Genomic DNA, 18,091 nt, shown 5'->3' on the forward strand with positions numbered 1-18,091 from the left:
TGGTACTGGGAGTCGCAGTCTCAATTCTGCATGTAGGCGGCTCAGACTATTGGGTCGCTTGTCTGTTGACTTGAGGCAACAACAGCATTCGGCAGCACTCTGAGGGACCAAGCAGTCCTCTCTAGGGATAGCGCTGCTTGCTCCACATGGAGACAGGCCTAGAAAAGGTGGCCTAAACACAGCTTGCCTCACTCACACCTGGTTGGTTCGCCGCGGCCAACGGGCATCTCACTACAGCGGTAAGAACAACATTGAGAAAAAGAAATCAAAATCAAAATCAAAAGCAAGAAGCAATTTGAAGTTAGCGTGCTGGAACATCCGCACCATGCAAGACTCGGACGACAGCGACCGACCACAGAGACGATCAGCTCTGGTGGCGAGGGAACTAGCACAGCTGGACATTGACATCGCTGCTCTCAGCGAAATCCGCTTCACAGAACAAGGATCCCTCACAGAGGAGGGCGCAGGCTATACCCTGTACTGGTCAGGCAAAAGTAAAGAGGGGCGCAGACTGTCCGGAGTAGGCTTCACGATCAAGTCCTCTATTGCCAGCAAGCTCCACAGCCTTCCAGTGGGACATTCGGATCGCATCATGTCCCTACGACTGCCGCTTACAATCAACTGCTTCGTCTCTCTGTTCAGCATGTATGCCCCTACCCTCCAAGCAGATGCCGTCACCAAAGAAGCTTTCTACCGCGAACTTAGTTCTCTGCTCAGGAAAGTGGACAAGGAGGATAAGATTCTCATCATGGGTGACTTCAACGCACGAGTTGGTAGGGATCATATCATCTGGCCAGGAGTGACAGGACGGCATGGCACTGGCAACTGCAATGACAACGGCCGCTTGCTTCTAGAGTTCTACACCAAGCACAGCCTGTCAGTCACCAACACACTGTTTCAACAGAAGGCCAGATACAAGACGACCTGGAAACATCTATGTTCCAAACATTGGCATCTTTTGGACTACGTCCTGGTACGCCAGAGGGATATTAAGGATGTTCTGCACACCAGTCATGCCAAGCGCCGACTGCTACACAGACCACAGGCTTGTTTGTGCCAAGGTCAGGCTCACAGTCAGACCAGCAATCAGAAGGAGAGGACCTCCGACTAAGAAGTTAAATGTCCAACAACTACTGGTCAAGGAAGAGGAGTTCCGGAAGGAGCTCGAAGACAGGCTAAAAGCAGAGGTCTCATCAAGCCAGGAGCCAGATCCAGAGGAGCAGTGGCAGCGCTTAAAGACTGCCCTTCAAAATTCAGCTGCGGACGTTGCTGGCTTCTCCACCAGGAAAAACAGAGACTGGTTTGACGAGAATGACGTGGAAATCCAGAATCTCATACAAGAAAAGCGTGCTTCACATGCCAGACTCCTTGCCAGTAAAGATGACAATACAGCTAAGGCAGCCCACAGAACAGTTTGCAGCACTCTTCAATCTAAACTCAGGGAGATTCAGAACAACTGGTGGCTTAAACTGGCTGAGAAGACTCAGTTATATGCTGACTTGGGCAACACAAAAGCCTTTTACGAAGCCTTGCGAGCAGCATATGGCCCGTCACTTCAAGTGCAGGCCCCTCTGCGCTCATCAGATGGTACTACTCTCTTGACAGATCGAGACTCCATTTTGCATCGCTGGACAGAGCACTACCAAGACCTCTTTGGAGACCAACGTACAGTTCAGGACTCTTCAATTGACAAGATACCTCAGCTGCCAGTCAAACATGACCTGGACAACCCCCCGCTATTCGAAGAAGTGAAGTCCGCCATCAAGAAGCTCAAAGGTGGCAAAGCCCCTGGCATCGATGGGCTCCCAGCGGAAGTGTACGTTGCAGGAGGCGACATTGTCGCAGAACAGCTGACATCCCTCTTCACTCTGTGCTGGGACAAAGGAGTAGTGCCAGGTGACCTCAGAGATGCAGTGATCGTCTCCCTCTACAAAAACAAGGGCGAGAAATCTGACTGCTCCAACTACAGAGGCATCACCCTTCTGTCAATTGCAGGAAAGATTCTGGCAAGAGTCCTACCATCGCCGAGGAAAATCTCCCCGAGAGCCAGTGCGGGTTTCGAGCAAACAGAGGAACCACAGACATGATTTTTGTGCTACGCCAGTTGCAGGAGAAGTGCAGGGAGCAGAACATGGGCCTTTACGCAGCCTTCGTCGACCTGACCAAGGCCTTCGATACGGTTTGCCGAGATGGGCTCTGGAAGGTCCTGACAAAGCTTGGATGCCCACCAAAGTTTCTTGCAGTCCTCAAGCAACTCCATGAAGATCAACGTGGCCAAGTGAAGTGTGGAGGCGAACTTTCAGAGCCGTTCCCCATTGGAAACGGTGTCAAGCAAGGCTGCGTCCTGGCCCCCACCCTCTTCGCAATCTTCTTTGGCCTGATGCTGAGGGAAGCCAAGGAATATCTGCTTGAAGGCATCTACATCAGATTCAGAACTGATGGCAGCTTCTTCAACCTCCGTCGTCTCCTTGCGCGTACCAAGACCACTGAGGAACTGATCCTGGAGCTGCTGTTTGCAGACGACTGTGCTCTCCTCGCTCATACTGAGGAAGCTCTGCAGTTAGTCGTCAATCACTTTGCTGATGCAGCCCGGGCTTTTGGCCTCACCATTAGTCTGAAGAAGACCGAAGTCATGTACCAGGCACCCCTTCATGGCACCTACGCACCACCCAAGATCTACATTGACGGGCACCAACTGAATGCTGTGGAACATTTCACTTACCTTGGAAGCATCATCTCCAACGATGCCACAATCTCCAAGGATGTGGACCATCGTCTGTCCAAATCCAGCAGCTCATTTGGTCGTCTCCAGAAACGTGTTTGGCAAAACCACTCCCTAAGACTCTCGACCAAAATCCAGGTCTACAGGGCAGTCATCATCAGTACCCTGCTGTATGGATCTGAAGCTTGGGTCCTCTACAGGAGACACATCAAGCTGCTGGAGCGTTTCCACCAGAGATGCCTACACTTCATCATGGGCATCAATTGGCAGGACTATACCACCAACATCGAAGTCCTGGAGAAAGCTGATCTCCCAAGCATCGAGTCAATGCTGATGCCTCGACAGCTGTGCTGGGCAGGTCATGTAGCGCGTATGGACAACTCCAGAATGCCAAAGGCTGTCTTCTACGGCGAACTGCATGAAGGTAAACGCAGCGTTGGAGCTCCACGCAGATGCTACAAGGACCAACTGAAGCAGCAGATGTCACGTAGCGAAATTGACCACCACAGCTGGGAGACACTGGCAGCTAACAGATCTGCCTGGAAAACTTCCACTAGGAAAGCTGTCAGGAATTTTGAAAAGGTCAGGACACAGACAGCCAGGGAAAAACGCGAGCGGAGAAAGGAGGCATCATCTCAAGTTTACCCCTCCAGCGACCAGCCAACCTTCACGTGTGCCAGCTGTTCCTGACAATGCAAATCCAAGATTGGCCTGTACAGCCATCAGAAGGCTTGCCTCACCCGGACTAGACCTTCTTCCCAGTTATCTTCGGATACGAAGAAACTGCCATCAAGAAAAGTTTGGACTTTTCCAGGTTCACAATGCTTCCCAGAGACCAGATAAACTTCAACCACTTCTAATCTCAAAATATGCATTCTTGAGCTTGATGCCCTTGATGCAATGCCCATCTTTAGTTTCAATTGAGGGGGTTGAAGGGCGAAAGGTTGAGCAATGATTCTCAGATCCCCAAATCCCTCTCCAAGCTTTGTAGAACATTTGGCTATTAAAACCTTGTAGCAGTGAGAAATAGTTTTCTTGGTTGCACCTGCAAATGCTTGAGGATCCCAAGGAGGTCTGCAAGAGATAATGAATGGTGCCTTGGACAAAAAGCATGGTTTGCAAAATATCCGCTTGATTAGAGTACTAATAGAGCCTCTCATGTAGGATATGCCTGGCATGGCTGACAGCCAAAGGGAGCTTGATTTGTGAGAGGGTTTGGTTGGGGCCAAGATGCTTGGGGTGACCTGCCTAAGACTGACCAGGCTTGGGTCCTGGGATTAACTGCCCTCTGGTGAATATTTTCTTGCCTGACCTCTATCCTCAGTTTCACTTCCTGTCTGGCCATAGAAGAGCCAGACAAAAGGCAATAAGAAAAGGAAGTTTCCTGGGGTGGTCATCATTGAAAGCAGTTCACTCTGAATGCTGGCTTGGCTCTTACAGGTCACTTGAATGTGGTGCCCAAAGGAGGAAACTTCCTTCAATGGAAGGGTCTGAAGTGAGGTCCAGGAAGGAGGGAACTGCATGACAGATAACGGTACTCTTATGTGCAATTAGATGAAAGAAATTACCACACAACAGGACTGCACATCCACTTTCACAAAAGCTAGAACACCAAATTCTGACAAAGTGAAAAAACCTCACCTGACAGAAGTCTGCATAAGGGGACCTGGTTATTTTCACAAGAACCCTTATAAATAGTCTATCATACAGACAGTGTCAAAACCTCTCTGATTTCTTCTCTTCCCAATCTTACTTTGAAATAAGAAGAATGGAGCCAGAGCGAAATCTGCCCAGGAAGAGTGGGAGGTCCTCCTGGAACAGAGAGAGACCTGTTCCCAGCATGACAATCTTGCCAAGTGGAGCTCCCCCCCAAGAAGTATTTACTATACTGGGCTTGTGAAATTTCCGAAAACCCCTTTGGGAAGTCTGGCATAGTGCCCCATTCAGTCTGCCCTGCTTCAAAGAGAAAGGCACTGAGTACAGAAACCGCTGAGACAGAGTGACGCTAGCATGGAGGAAAGAGACAAAAGCTGTTTGCATTTTTTTTTTAAAGGGTTTTGCTAAGAGTGCAGCAATCTCCACTGCCTTAGTGAAATTGTCCCTTCTGTTCCTGTTAAAATGACAGCACAGCTAATTTTACATGTATATAAATGTAGGAAAGCCAGTATCTGTCACTGCTGTTTTTCAAGTCACAAGTATGTACAATTCAAATGTAATATGAACAATAAGACAGAGAGAGAGAGAGAGAGGAACTAAATAAATTACACACTAAGGTGCCTATGGATATGAGAATAAAACCAGTAAATTTTGTCAAGTTGTCCAGATTACTAGAAATGGTCTGAGATTTCAATTTAAGCTTTACGCTTAGCATGCAAACATGATTAAGGAAGTGCATAAAATGGTAATCTGTAGCAGAATTTTACTATAAAACACACACACACACACACATGTATAGTGTATAATGAATTATTGCACATGGCCAAGAACAGTTACATAATTTGAAAGAAACTACAGTAAAAGGAATTTTAAATGTATAAAAACATCTGTGTGGATTTCCACTTAAGAGTCTGCTAAAATTTCAAAAAGACCATTTTAGTCGATTAACATGAAAGTATCTTCAACACTTTCACTTCTGATATATTTTGTTATCAATGTAAGCTTGGGTCATCAACCCTGACTGCCCTATCAAATAAACTAAATACAAAATACACAATATATATATGTTCTTCAATTCTAGATACTGTTATGTGTCAATATATTCTATGTTAATGACATTACTTAAATCATACCATGGATTTAAAAATATGATTGTTCATATGGTTCACAAAAACATACAAAAAGCCAACCTAACTAAAAACAACAAATCAACCACAGACTAAATGTCAGTGGCATTTAGTATCAAGTTTGTACTTAACAATAAAATCATAGCATCATCATAAGATGATTTTGAAATCGAAATCACAAGATCAATAAATAGTTAATTTTATTTAAACCATTCCATTGCAGAATGGACAGGAAAACCATCTGCAGAGATACAGGCTTTGACACACAACCAGCAAATCATGAGGAATCTAGTGAACAGGTCTTCTGTGTGATGCCCCACTGAATTCACAGAGTTATAAGGGAGAAAAAGTAAAAGATTCCATTGTTAATCCATAATAAGATTAAACTATCCCCTAAACAAATTTAACCATTAAAAACTACCAGAATGACACTGGCCCTAAAACACAATAAATTCCTGTGTGATTCTGCTTCTTGTCTTGCAAACACTAAATACATGAAGGACTTCCTCATGTTTCAAATGAACCTTACTATTCTTGTTCAAAAGACTAAACAGAAACAAATAAATCATTGTATTGACACTGGTTGTAAATTCACTGGCATTATGAATGCAAATTTCAGGACAGTCTCCAATTCTAAAAACAGCTCTTCACATGAAAAGAAAGAAATATTTCATGCAGAGCATTGTGCATTTATCATTAAATTATTGGCTTCCAAATCTGAGGGGAAAATTAAAATCAATTTCATATTCCATTTCTTGTCAATTAACTAAAAGAAGTTAATAAGTATTACAAACATGCAACAGAATCTCTGACATTCAAAGCTAAGCTAAAATAGAAATTTATTGTCTGCAAATGCACAGAAATTCATCTTTGGATTTGAGCACATGTAATTCAAACATACAAAAACACAATCACTTTTAGAACATGAACATTCATTAAAATATGCCAAACAATTAATAAAGTAAGAAACTGATGCTGACTTGGTAAGAAAAACCATACTCCACTGACAATAACTGAATAAGATAAGAGATAAGCCAAACACATGTACAGTGCAATCACTCAAAAACATTTATAAAGATAATTATGCATTACATTAACTGTATGAATAAACATAATGTGACCACATAAGAAAACATATCCTATAACACAATGAATAAAAAAGTGAAATGAATAAAATGAAATAATATAAATCAATAATAATAATAATAGATACATGCTGTACTTTGATAAAATGCTAAAAGTAGGCAGTCTAGCAGCAGCAAATGCAGATTGGTCAATAGAGATTTCCCAATCAAATTTGGTCACTGCAGAGTGACATGCAAGATCCCCAACTTTTCTTGTAATCACAGCTGTAATGGATTGGTAATGCCATTTCTGTTCCTTTTTAGAGGTCATCACCTCTCCAATACTTCTTTTTCTCCCTGTAGGTAAGCCTAATATTCCTAAAAACCTAAGACGCCCAGCACATATTCATTCAAAAAATACTTGTATTCATTCTAACAATAAGGAGCAATATTAAAAAAGAAAATTACCATTCTTTACTTCCTGACTGCTATTTTCCTTTCAGATCAATTTTTTCTTTTGGTTTGTAATTTTTTTCAGTTAGAGTTTTAAAAAGAAAGAAGAAATGTGATGCAGCAAGCGAAAAACAAGCTCAAGTCAGAATTTATCATTTTTGACATTCATGTACTTTCAGTAAGTTAAAAAAAAAACCCAGATTAACACACAAAAAACAGAACTGATCTACTTATCAAAGTTTTTTTTTCTTTAACTTTTACAAAGTTGCTGTGCCCAAAAAGAACAAATTGAGGAATCGGCTCATGAAAAAAACATAACTTTGCCAGCTCATAACTTTAGAACAAAATGATCTTGAACATGTATGTGGTGTCAAAAGATTCAGAATTAAGTAAACTATAAATTTCTATATATATATATAAAAAGCATGGGGAAATTCATATTTTCTTTATGTACTTAAAGGAAGTAAGAATGGCAAGTGGAAGAGTGATCTCATGCCAGGAGAGAGCATTCGACAGTGATAGTGAAATGTTCCAATGTGAGACAAGAGGCCGCATTTGTGTTTGAACAAAAAACATTTCCCATAATGCTGATGAATCTTTTGAACTTCAGCTTTGATCCCAGATCAATATAACATTTACTGACAGCAGTCATTAAGCGTATTGCCACATTATCAGCAGACAATTTCAAAAAAGCCTGGAGTCAAATGCATTGAACTTTGCAACATTTTTTTTAAAGTGACAAATGTACCACTTGTACATGCACTGTAAACATTAAAAATACTACAGTTTCTGGCAGTTTTATATTAAAATACTTACCAACAGCAAAGATAACACTTCAAAGATGTGAAATTCATTTAAAAAGATCTCGATTCTTAATATTTTTACCTAAATGACATGTTTTTGTTCATAATTAAGAATAGCTGGCTGTGACCTTAGCTGGGTTTTCGCGTGCTGCGTCACAAATAAATGACCAAGGTGACATGCACACACACAGTAACACCCACAAGGAAAACAATGATAATACTCCATTTTTACATCTGCTATTTAAAAACAAAAGCAAAGAGAAAACAAAACAAAATAAACATGAATCTGATGTGTGTGTGTGTGTGTGTGTGTGTGAAATTATCCTTTTTACCTGTTCATGCATATTACATATATTCTATTTTACACAAATGTGCACCTGGTGTGGCTTTAAAATCAAAGGAGTGTGGCCAACTATCTATCTATCTATCCTGCTGGCTCATATGTGCCATTCACATATAAATGCAGTCAATCACTGATACACTTCTACTTATCCACAGGCCTGATAAATAACCATGTTAACACAAACCTTGTCTTGACTTCACAACAATGTTCACACAAACCTTTACAAAATCTTTCTAACAGACACGGTATACCCCTGATGTAACTGCATGACATCAACCAGATTTCTTACAAACTGTTCTATTTTCTACTAATTCCAATTTAAAAAAAAAAAAAATAAAATTCATTGAATAAAACTACAGAAAACTAAAATGCTACTATTATTACACCACAAATGACATCTCATTAAAGTCACAGTCAGTTCAAATATGAAACGTTTTCAGTAACAAAAAGGTGACATTCTTTACTTCGTTTTGTGTTCAGCAAACCATCAGGAAAGGCAGTCCTTTCTGAGCTGGCAAAGGACACAGAGAATAAATTTGAATATACATGAGCCTCAACACTCCTGGGGTTAAAGTAAATAACGCAATGCTCAGGAAGAAGCAAGAATTATCTTTCCTTGCTCAGAAGTGCCTCCATGCAGGCTGTGTAGCAGAAAAGGTACTGATCCTGAAACAAAGAACAACTACAATTAAAAAAAAAAAATCATACTGGTTTATTTTCGGGAAAATAAATTCAAGACCTAAATGACATGTAGAAATGACGGGCGCAATAGCTGAGTGGTTAAAGCGCTGGATTGGTCCCAAGTTCGAATCTCGGTAATGGCACCTGGTGATTAAAGGGTGGAGATATTTCTGATCTCACAGGTCAGAGCTGCTAGTGCCTGAACCCTCTTCTTGTGTGTATGCATGCAGAAGATCAAATAAGCACGTTAAAAGATCCCTGTAATCCATGTCAGTGTTTGGTGGGTTATGGAAACAAGAACATACCCAGCATGCACAACCCCGAAAACGGAGTATGGTTGCTTACATGGTGAGATAAGTAAACAAAACATGGGAGGACAGGCTTTATCTGTCTGCAGATCTGTTTAACCAGTCGAGTGCCTATAAGACGTGAGCTGACGTCCTACAAAAAGTATTGCCATTGTGCCTATAAGATGTCCACTGACGTCCTGCAAATGTTCCGATTTTTCCTTCATTGTTCCTTCATTGTTCAATTCACATAAACAGACTCTGCACACTTAGTTTGGTGTGTCTTGATTATAAAAATACTATTTAAATGATCTTATGTCAGGTAGAAGACCTCTTTCTACTCAATAATAATTTGATACCTGACCACGTGATACGTGTGTGGAAAAGGGGGTTGCATCATGTGCAAACAAATGCATTGAAAACTGCGTCCAGTAAAGCAAATTGTCACAGTCAGCAGATTTACACAATTCTGAAAGCTCTGCTTGTGGTTATGGACAGTTTTGCGATGGAGAAGGATCTCTTGATCTTGTCTGATAATTGGTTTGAAAACGAAGGTGACTGACAATGACAGTTGTGAAACTAACAGCCCATTTTATGGTAATTCAGTCCGTCCATCCAATCAGACAGCGTTTTTGAACAACTGGCAATGACTGACAGAATACGTAAAGCCAGTGTTGGAAGAAGAGAAGGAGAGGGAGAGGAGTGATGTAAGATGATAGGTCGAATGCCAGCCAGGTCATCAAGGGGGCGTGGCTTTTGGGAAGGTGTCCTCACATTTCAAAGCAGACAGAAGGCAATGACAACCACCAATGCCTCACGATTTTCACGAAACGCATTGCTGAACCTGCACAGGCCATGAAATACGTGATTCTCGTTTTTAACGCTTTTTTTTCTTTCGCTGAATCAGAGGGATGACTTGTTTGAAGATGTGGCAAGCTGGCTGCACAGCAGGCACGTTAATTGGCCCACGTGCAACTTGAAAGGAGTGAATGTCATCAAAGAACTTCACCCTCTCACTCCCAAATCTCTCTGTTGTCAAAAAAGCTTGCCAGGACTGTGATTGACCCTTTACGTTGACTTCACTCACTTTTGTCATTGTTGGGTCTGATTTACTTACATGTCTGCAAGCGCTGTGATTTGTTTTCATAAGCTTATGGCCTGTTTTAATTTCTTCTACAGGTATAATCTGACAATAGGCTTGCTATTTCTAGCTGTATTTTGTTTCTTTTCTTTATGGATGTCATTATGTAGAGGTGGAAATAGACTTTTTTGTTGCACAAAAATTATATCTTGACTTTACATGCCTGAACAGTTATCTACAATCAACCTAATTGGGGAAAAAGCCCAGAAGCAGAATCTACCCTATTTTCCTTCACAAAAATGTTTACTTTCTTTCTGTATCGCCCATAGCTTTTGTGCTAGAATTTTTTGTGATTTATTACCCCCGAATCCTCAAAATTCCTTGGCAAGTGGAGAGCACCTTTTTACAAAATTCTCTGGCACTGAACTGGTTAAACTGTGCTCAAATGGGCTTCTTTCATTTATCCAAAGATTGTAAACATCTATCTACAGCTCCTTTCCTAAAGATTTCAAACATGCCCTAGTTACACCTTTATTCAAGAAACCCAGTCTTGAAAAAGAAAAGCTAAAAAAACTAGACTTATTTCAATTTTACCTTTTCTATCAAAATTACTTGAAAGAGTAGTATTATGTCAATTCCTTAGTCATTTGTCATCCAGTGATCTTGGGGTGTTCAAATCTGCATATAGACAGAATCACAGTACTGAGACAGACCTCTTACACATGTCTAACACATCATTGTCCTGTGTAGACAAGAAAGAAGTCTCAATTATGTGTTTGCTCAATCTCTCGGCAGCTTTTGACACAACAGATCATGACCATCTTCATCACACTTTTGGAATCTCTGGTTCAGCCCTCACTTGGTTCAAATCTTATCTTTTGAATGGCACTCAAAGAGTGTTCATCTCAAGTTCTCATTCTTAATCCAGACCTCTTCCTGTTCGACATGGTGTTCCCCAAGATTCATTTCTTGGTCCAATACTATTTAGTCCATACATTCAGCCCCTGTCAGACATCATCAGTGAACACTGATGTGATTTTCACAAAACTGCAGATGACGCCCAACTCCCAAACGCTTTTTCCCCAAGTTCTTTTCCTATCCATCACAAAAACATGGAGAAATGGTTGCTGACTAACAAACTCAGACTCAATGAAGTCAAGACAGATGCCATGCTTGTAGGCTCTAGGTCTGTGCTAAGTCATATCTCGGAACATTTCTTGACTGTCTGCAGTGCTGTTGTCAACTTTCAAAATTCTGTCAGAAACCAGGGTGCATATTTTGATTCAGCTCTGTCCATGCATGACCATGTTCAAACCACAAACTTCTAACTGAGAAAAATCTGTATCATTGGATGTGAAGCCCCTTGTGTCCCCCTTCCATTGCAGTATTCCTGTGGTGTGTGTGCTTGTGTGTGTGTGTGTGTGTGTGTGTGTTGTGCCTTTTTCCTACGATTATTTATATATCTGCAATTTGTAGTATTGTATTGGTGGATACAGATTTTGTTTTTCCACTTCTATGTCTTCATGTGCTCTTGTGTGCTATAATACACTGTTATATATGTACTGTTTCAAGTGAGGCGCTTAGAGCCCATCTATGGGGAGTTTGTGCCATATAAGTACAGTACTATTATCATTATCATTATGTAAGTATCTATAGCACTGTCATCATCATCATCAATGTCATATACATGCTAGAACATGGTGGGGAAAATCTTTATGTCATCAGGTTATCCTTTGTGGACATAACCCCTTGACTCTGAACAACTGTAAATAATACATGAATGGCTGTGAGTTCCAGCCACAAAAAGGCAGCTTTCACAGTAGGATTTTTCAGCCCATGGCAGACTCCTGTCCAGAGCTTATTGTGCCATGGACTCAAATCACAACACTGAGATCATACATATAGTCAAGTGCCGCCCTCCTCCTAGATATGTGTTTGGGAATGTTACCCGCCCCCCACATTGCACAAATTTCAGCTTAAAGATGGGGGTGGGTATTTACTGGGTGTTGTACCCTTTGCAGGAGCCCATTCCCTAATATCACAACACAGTACTGGCTGGGTTGGAAGTGAGAATAAAACATACTGAAACAAGACACTGTGTCAAGGACTAATGCCATGTTGGCACTTGTTTTTTCAATGACACATTGACATGTAATGCAGGCGTTCTATTCCTTATCTCTAATTTAAAATCTGCACATCTTTGCAAAGCAACAAGGTGACAATAACGAAGGGGGGGGGGGGGGGGGGGGGGGTTACGAGATACTGGGTGTTCACCAGGTAGTTTACAGTACATAATGAGAGAGACAGACAAGGCCTCCATGCCCATATTTGATTCCTACTATTTTGAAAAAAAAACAACAAATGTCACAGGCAAGGCCTTCAAGAATTCACTCACGATGTCACTATTAAGGGTCCAAATTCCTAAGTATCTCCAAATTACAAAATAGCTTCTGTTGTCTGAATCTATGCTAGTAACTGATTTCACTTGAAACAGTTACAAAATCATTGTGTGTCCACTTGACAAGTCTTATGCTGATGCTGAAATTAAGTATGTAAGGATGAAAAAAAATCATTTCCACAATCCTCAACACCACCACTGTATTAATCGTTATCACAATCAAATCCATCAACACAGCTATCAAAGCATTCATTCCTATGATCATACACAATACCTTTACACAAATGTTACCATATTACTAATGCTACCATCTGCCCTGAGCATATGGAATTCCCTGATGTGACAAATGATGAAGTGAATCTCCGAATGGCAGAAGCTCCAAAACATGTCAAAGAGATACAGAATGCTGAAAGGTGGCCAAAGTGGTAATACTGCACACTTCATGTGCTCTTGGAATCAAGCAGCTAATGAACTGAAAAGGTTCTTATCTGTGGGCATTCCGATAGGTTTTCCAAACCACCTTGGGTAGGATCAAGAAGGAAGGAAGGAAAAGCATAGGCAATCAGCTTGCTCCAGTTAAGACACAAGCCCAAGCTTCTGGTGTCCTTGTGGCAAAGAGAACCACGATCTGTGGAAACCACAAACACCACAATCCCTGAAGAATGTCCTAGTGTAAGGTCCACTCCACGTGGATGATGCTCTTGGACCTGCGGTGAGCATCTACCCAAAGGTTGGAACTGCCCACTATGTGCCTCACTGTGAGCTCAATGCCCTTGTTGTGGCAACGACGGAGAGCCTCAACTCACAGTGTGAGGTTATCAAAGTGCACACCCTCCACCCCTTTTTTTGTTCACATGTTTTTGCAAAAGTTGTGTTCTCTGTGAGCAAACGGATAGTCTTGCTGGTGTCCTCCCCTGATATGAGGAGTTAAGTATAGTCGTGCCAACTGCTTTAAGCTCAGAAGAATGATGTTCCACTTGGGCTCCAGTGGGGACCAAATCCCCGCTACATAGAGTGAGCCCATGTGGGCTCTACACCCTTCACAAGGATGCATCTGTGAAGAGCACCACTTGAACAAGTACGGGTAGGCTGTGAGTGCCCCCTGAGTCAGAAGGGGGAGAGAAGCCATTCTGCTGTCATTTCAAAGAACCAATCTCCAAGACAGATGTGCATGTCCCAAGGCTGAGTGCTCTGTCGCTGGGGATGTAAGCAATATCTCAATGCACTTTCGAGTGAAAGAGCATTTGCTCTGCTCTACTGAGTTTTTTAAGTAACACAGACATCTTTAGAGTCATCCGTGAGATGCAATAATCAATTAAGAATTGGTCCTCATCAATCTTTTTCTGTTCTGACAACATTGGTATACCATACTATAATGCTATCATTTAAGTCTGTGATCCACGTTTTCTGTTCCCATGAAGAGAATAAAACGAGGACGGATGAAATAACTTCTGTTTGTTTTGAGAATTTTTTTTTTAAGTGCTCATCAATCAATCAAACTTTACTGTGTTTTGTCGTTTTAATACAGTGGGTAATGATTCACATCACAGGTGTTTAAATTATAAGACCAAATGTAAGTTTGAATTAAAAAAAAAAGAGCTCCTGTTGATGACAGACAACAATCTATGCACAGTTTCAACTCTTATTTTCTTTTTAAACAGACTACAAAGTAATATAATCTTCTTCAAAGATTAAACAGCATGGGGGCATACTCATGCATATAATTCATGTAAAATACTGAAATGGGAGTTTGACATGGGGTGTCACAACAAAGGGAAGTCAGTCTTTTGACTTCTTGGGGATGACATTTGACACACAGTCCATGACAGTCTTGCTGACACGTTTGCTTTGACTGGGTAGCAGACCTCCTGGATGTGTGAATCGACACAGGGCCTGCGACTGTTCCAAGATTTGCTAGTTGTGTTGGTATGTACAGAGAGGAATGGACTCTGATCTGATCATGGACCTTGCAGAAGAGGATGGGGGTAATGGAAAGAAGAAAGGAGAGGGGAGAGAACTGGAACACCCTGTCCCTACACACGAACCTCAGGTATCTGTGGGATGCCGGATAAAAGAGGACCTGGAAACAAGCATCCTTCAAGTAAATAGTGGTAGCACCATCACCCTGCTGAATGGTCTCTTGAATGTAAGCCTGCATGTCCATTTTTATTTGACACTGGGACAGGAGCTTTTGAGGATGACAAATCCAGGGTTAGTTGCCACCCTCAAGGGACCTTTGGAATCACAAACAGGCAGCCATTAAATCTGGGGCCCCGGTTTGAGAATTCTTGATAGCGCACACTTGGGAAGCAGTTGCCATATTCCCATCATCAAGATGCTATCCTGCTCCTCTGAGTTCAGTACACAAGGATGAGGAGTGGATCTTAGAGGAGGGCAGACCTTTACCCAAGACACCATGCACCCCAATTCTATCACCAACATAAACCAGTCATCGAATCCCACGTCACACCACTGTTGTGTGTGCTGGGAGGTAATTCCTCCTTGCAGGGGCTGAATAATTGGAGGTTCTAAATTGGGTCTGAGTCACTGTGGTGCTGGTTTTAGGCCCTGGCTCCCTCCAGTTGACGTGGACCAATGAGGGAGTGCTGATAGGTGGGAATTGACTGCAATGCAACCCTTTCCTCCACTGGGATGGTGGAGAAGAGGAAGTCAGCGACCCTTCTGGTGAGCATGGGGTTGGTAATTGCAGCAGCCGCAGCTGTCAGACACACAGTCACTCTGATGCCAAATGTATTCAGACTTGGATCACTGAAAAGTCCATGAGGTTCAGGAGAAGACAACCCTGGAACCAAACACTCTTCCACCACTGACTGTAGAGGAAAGTGTCAAAGAAGGTGTATGTCATGGAGACATGAAGCAAGCATTGAAGGGTCAATCTGTCCAACTCAGTGTTTTGAATGAAAGAGTGGCCGAGGTAGGGAAGGGACAGCATTGTGGGAGAAGCATCCTGTTCTGCACAGAGGGCTTCACCGCCATAAAGGCTGGGTGATCAGGGGTGTAGAAGAACCTGACATAACCCTTGGAAGAGTCTTTGAGGTACTTCCCCAGGAAGGGAAGGCCCCAGGGCTGACAAGGACTCACTTACTGGGAGGGGGGATAGAACAAGTACCCCTGACCATGCAAGCAGGCTTATTCAGCCCCTCCTGTGCCATCTGTGGGTCCTTATGGCAGCTGGTGGTCCTGGAGGTGGTGCTGTGCTGCTGAAGAAGGGTTAATGGAGACAGTGTGGCTTGAAGGGCAGATTCCGCCTGTGTGACCTGTGTGGGGAGGGTCAGCTCCAGTGCCACCAGGTCCAAATTGGGTTCAGTCTGATCAGAAGGTGAACGTGGACTCAACCTGTCACCAAGGAGAGAAGACAATTCACCGTCTGTATTCTCCTGCTCTTCACAGAACAGCGGTTCAAAATTTACATCCCAGTCCATACTGGGTAGAGTCGCTTTACACATGGACACACCCAAGGGGGTCTCCCAGTGGGAAGAGTGGGCAAATCCAACGGCTGATAAGGTGTCAGCCAATTATCCCCCTCCCACCTGCTGTGGGTGTAGAGTGCCTGAACCATAGGTCCAGCCAAGCCTAAGAGGGTGGGTGCCAGACCTCATCACTTTGTCATTCATGAGGTGTTTAGAAAGGGACCCATGCATGCTTGGAGGACATGAATACCAGTTCATCTCCCAGCAGGAACAACCAGTCAAAAAAAGGGGGTGGTGGGGGGGTACTGCAGACTTCCTGACCTGGGTGCGGTGACCCAGAAGCAGTCAGTCCTGAGAGAAAGGCCCGAGTGACCATGGACACCGTATAAGTGTTGGTGGATCCCAAGGAGAAGGGTCCCAAACAGGAAGTGCAGGTGAAAGTGGAGGTTGGCCTGACCAATGACTAGTCAATCATGCCTGCCCAATCGGTGCCTGCTGCCCAGTAACAAGATACCAGGCCGAGCCTGCCCCATAGGTGCATCCAAGTTCGGGTGGAAAAGGTGAAATCACCTGTGGGCGCCAGTCACTCCATAAGGCAATCCCAAGGAGTCTGGCACTAGACCTCCAGCAAGGGAAAACGATGGCCAAGCAGCAAGAGAGAAAGGTGGCAAGTAGGAGTGAGGTCCTGTCTGACTTGGGTGTTGGGCCCATAGGCGAACTGATGAGCCCACAGTGCAGAGCCATCTGATGCTCATGGGTGCCGTCACCTGACACCCAAGCGGGGTCACGTGTGCAATATTCCCTCCTGTGGAGATACAGTTTCCAGTAAGGGAGACATTGGCAGCAGTGGAGGTTCTCCTGACCAACAAGTGCTCTGTCCATCCACCCTCAGCATACTTCTCCAAACTTCTTGAACAACTCGTGCTCCATCAACTTTTCTCTCATTTGACCTCACACTCACAACTCAGCGATCACCAGTCTGCTTATAGGCCTGGGCACTGCACAAAGACTGTTCTTATATGCATTGTAAATGATCTGTTGAATTCTCTAGACTAAGACAAAATTTCTGTTCTACTTCTGGACCTTTCTGCAGCCTTCGATACGATAGATCACAATATTCTTCTTTCAGATTTGAATTAAACTTTTGGAATTACAAGCACTGCCCTCAACTGGCTTTGATCTTATCTCTCTGACAGAAAGCAAATTGTCCTTGCAAACGGAAATGTATCTTTTGAATCCACTCTTAATTTTGGTGTTCCCCAAGGCTCTGTGCTGGGCCCAGTGTGTCAGAAAGAGATTTAATGAGGTGAGGATAGTTTGGTGGTGATAGACGAGGTTTAACCAGTTCAGTGCCAGGTAAGTTTGTAAAAAGGTGCTCTACCCTTGCCAGGGAATTTTGAGGATTCAGGGGTAATAAATCACAAAAAATTCTAGCACAAATGCTATGGGTGATACAGAAAGAAAGTAAACGTTTTTTGTGAAGGAAAATGAGTGTAGATTCTGCTTCTGGGCTCCTTTACCCAATTAGGTTGATTGTAGATAACTGTTCAGGCATGTAAAGTCAAGATAATAATTTTTGTGCAACAAAAAATTCGGTTTCCACCTCTACATAATAACATCCACAAAGAAAAGAAACCAAATACAGCTAGAAATAGCATGCCTATTGTCAGATATACCTGTAGAAGAAATTAAAACAGGCTATAAGTTTATAAAAAAAACAAATCACAGCTCTGCAGACGTGTAAGTAAATCACTGTTCCAACAATGACAAAGGTGGGTAAAGTCAATGTAAAGTCAATCATGGTATCAGAAACTGAGATGGATAGCTTTTTGACAGCTAGGAGCATTCGGGAGAGAGAGGGTGAAGTTCTTTGATGACATTCACTCCTTTCAAGGTGCACGTGGGCCGATTATATGTCTGTTGTGCATCCCCCTTGCCACCCCTTCAAACAAGTCAACCACTGATTCAGCAAAAAAACCCAAAACAAAACAAACAAACAAACAAAAAACATGAAAAAGCATGTGTTTCATGTCCAGTGCAGGTTC

The 18,091-nt window shown here is 42.7% G+C and overlaps 2 protein-coding genes across 6 annotated transcripts in view; one reads left to right on the forward strand and one right to left on the reverse strand.

The window, feature by feature from the left end:
* The first annotated feature begins 325 nt into the window (after positions 1-325).
* Positions 326-4,221, forward strand: LOC143281001 (uncharacterized). Its single transcript, XM_076585907.1, has 4 exons — positions 326-973; positions 1,143-1,816; positions 1,996-2,774; positions 4,163-4,221. Exons 1-4 carry the CDS (start codon positions 326-328, stop codon positions 4,219-4,221), a joined length of 2,160 nt encoding a protein of 719 aa, XP_076442022.1.
* An 876-nt stretch (positions 4,222-5,097) lies between these two features.
* LOC143282461 (tyrosine-protein phosphatase non-receptor type 13-like) overlaps positions 5,098-18,091 on the reverse strand; it is a 590,260-nt gene continuing 577,266 nt past the window's right edge. For all 5 annotated transcript variants that reach the window (XM_076588135.1, XM_076588121.1, XM_076588127.1 and 2 more), the window contains one exon: positions 5,098-8,834. In XM_076588135.1, coding sequence (XP_076444250.1) covers positions 8,775-8,834 — 60 coding nt within the window. In that variant the 3' untranslated portion in view covers positions 5,098-8,774. The remainder of the gene's footprint in view (positions 8,835-18,091) is intronic.

This window comes from Babylonia areolata, chromosome 1, assembly GCF_041734735.1.
Source record: "Babylonia areolata isolate BAREFJ2019XMU chromosome 1, ASM4173473v1, whole genome shotgun sequence".
Classification (NCBI taxonomy): domain Eukaryota; kingdom Metazoa; phylum Mollusca; class Gastropoda; order Neogastropoda; family Buccinidae; genus Babylonia; species Babylonia areolata.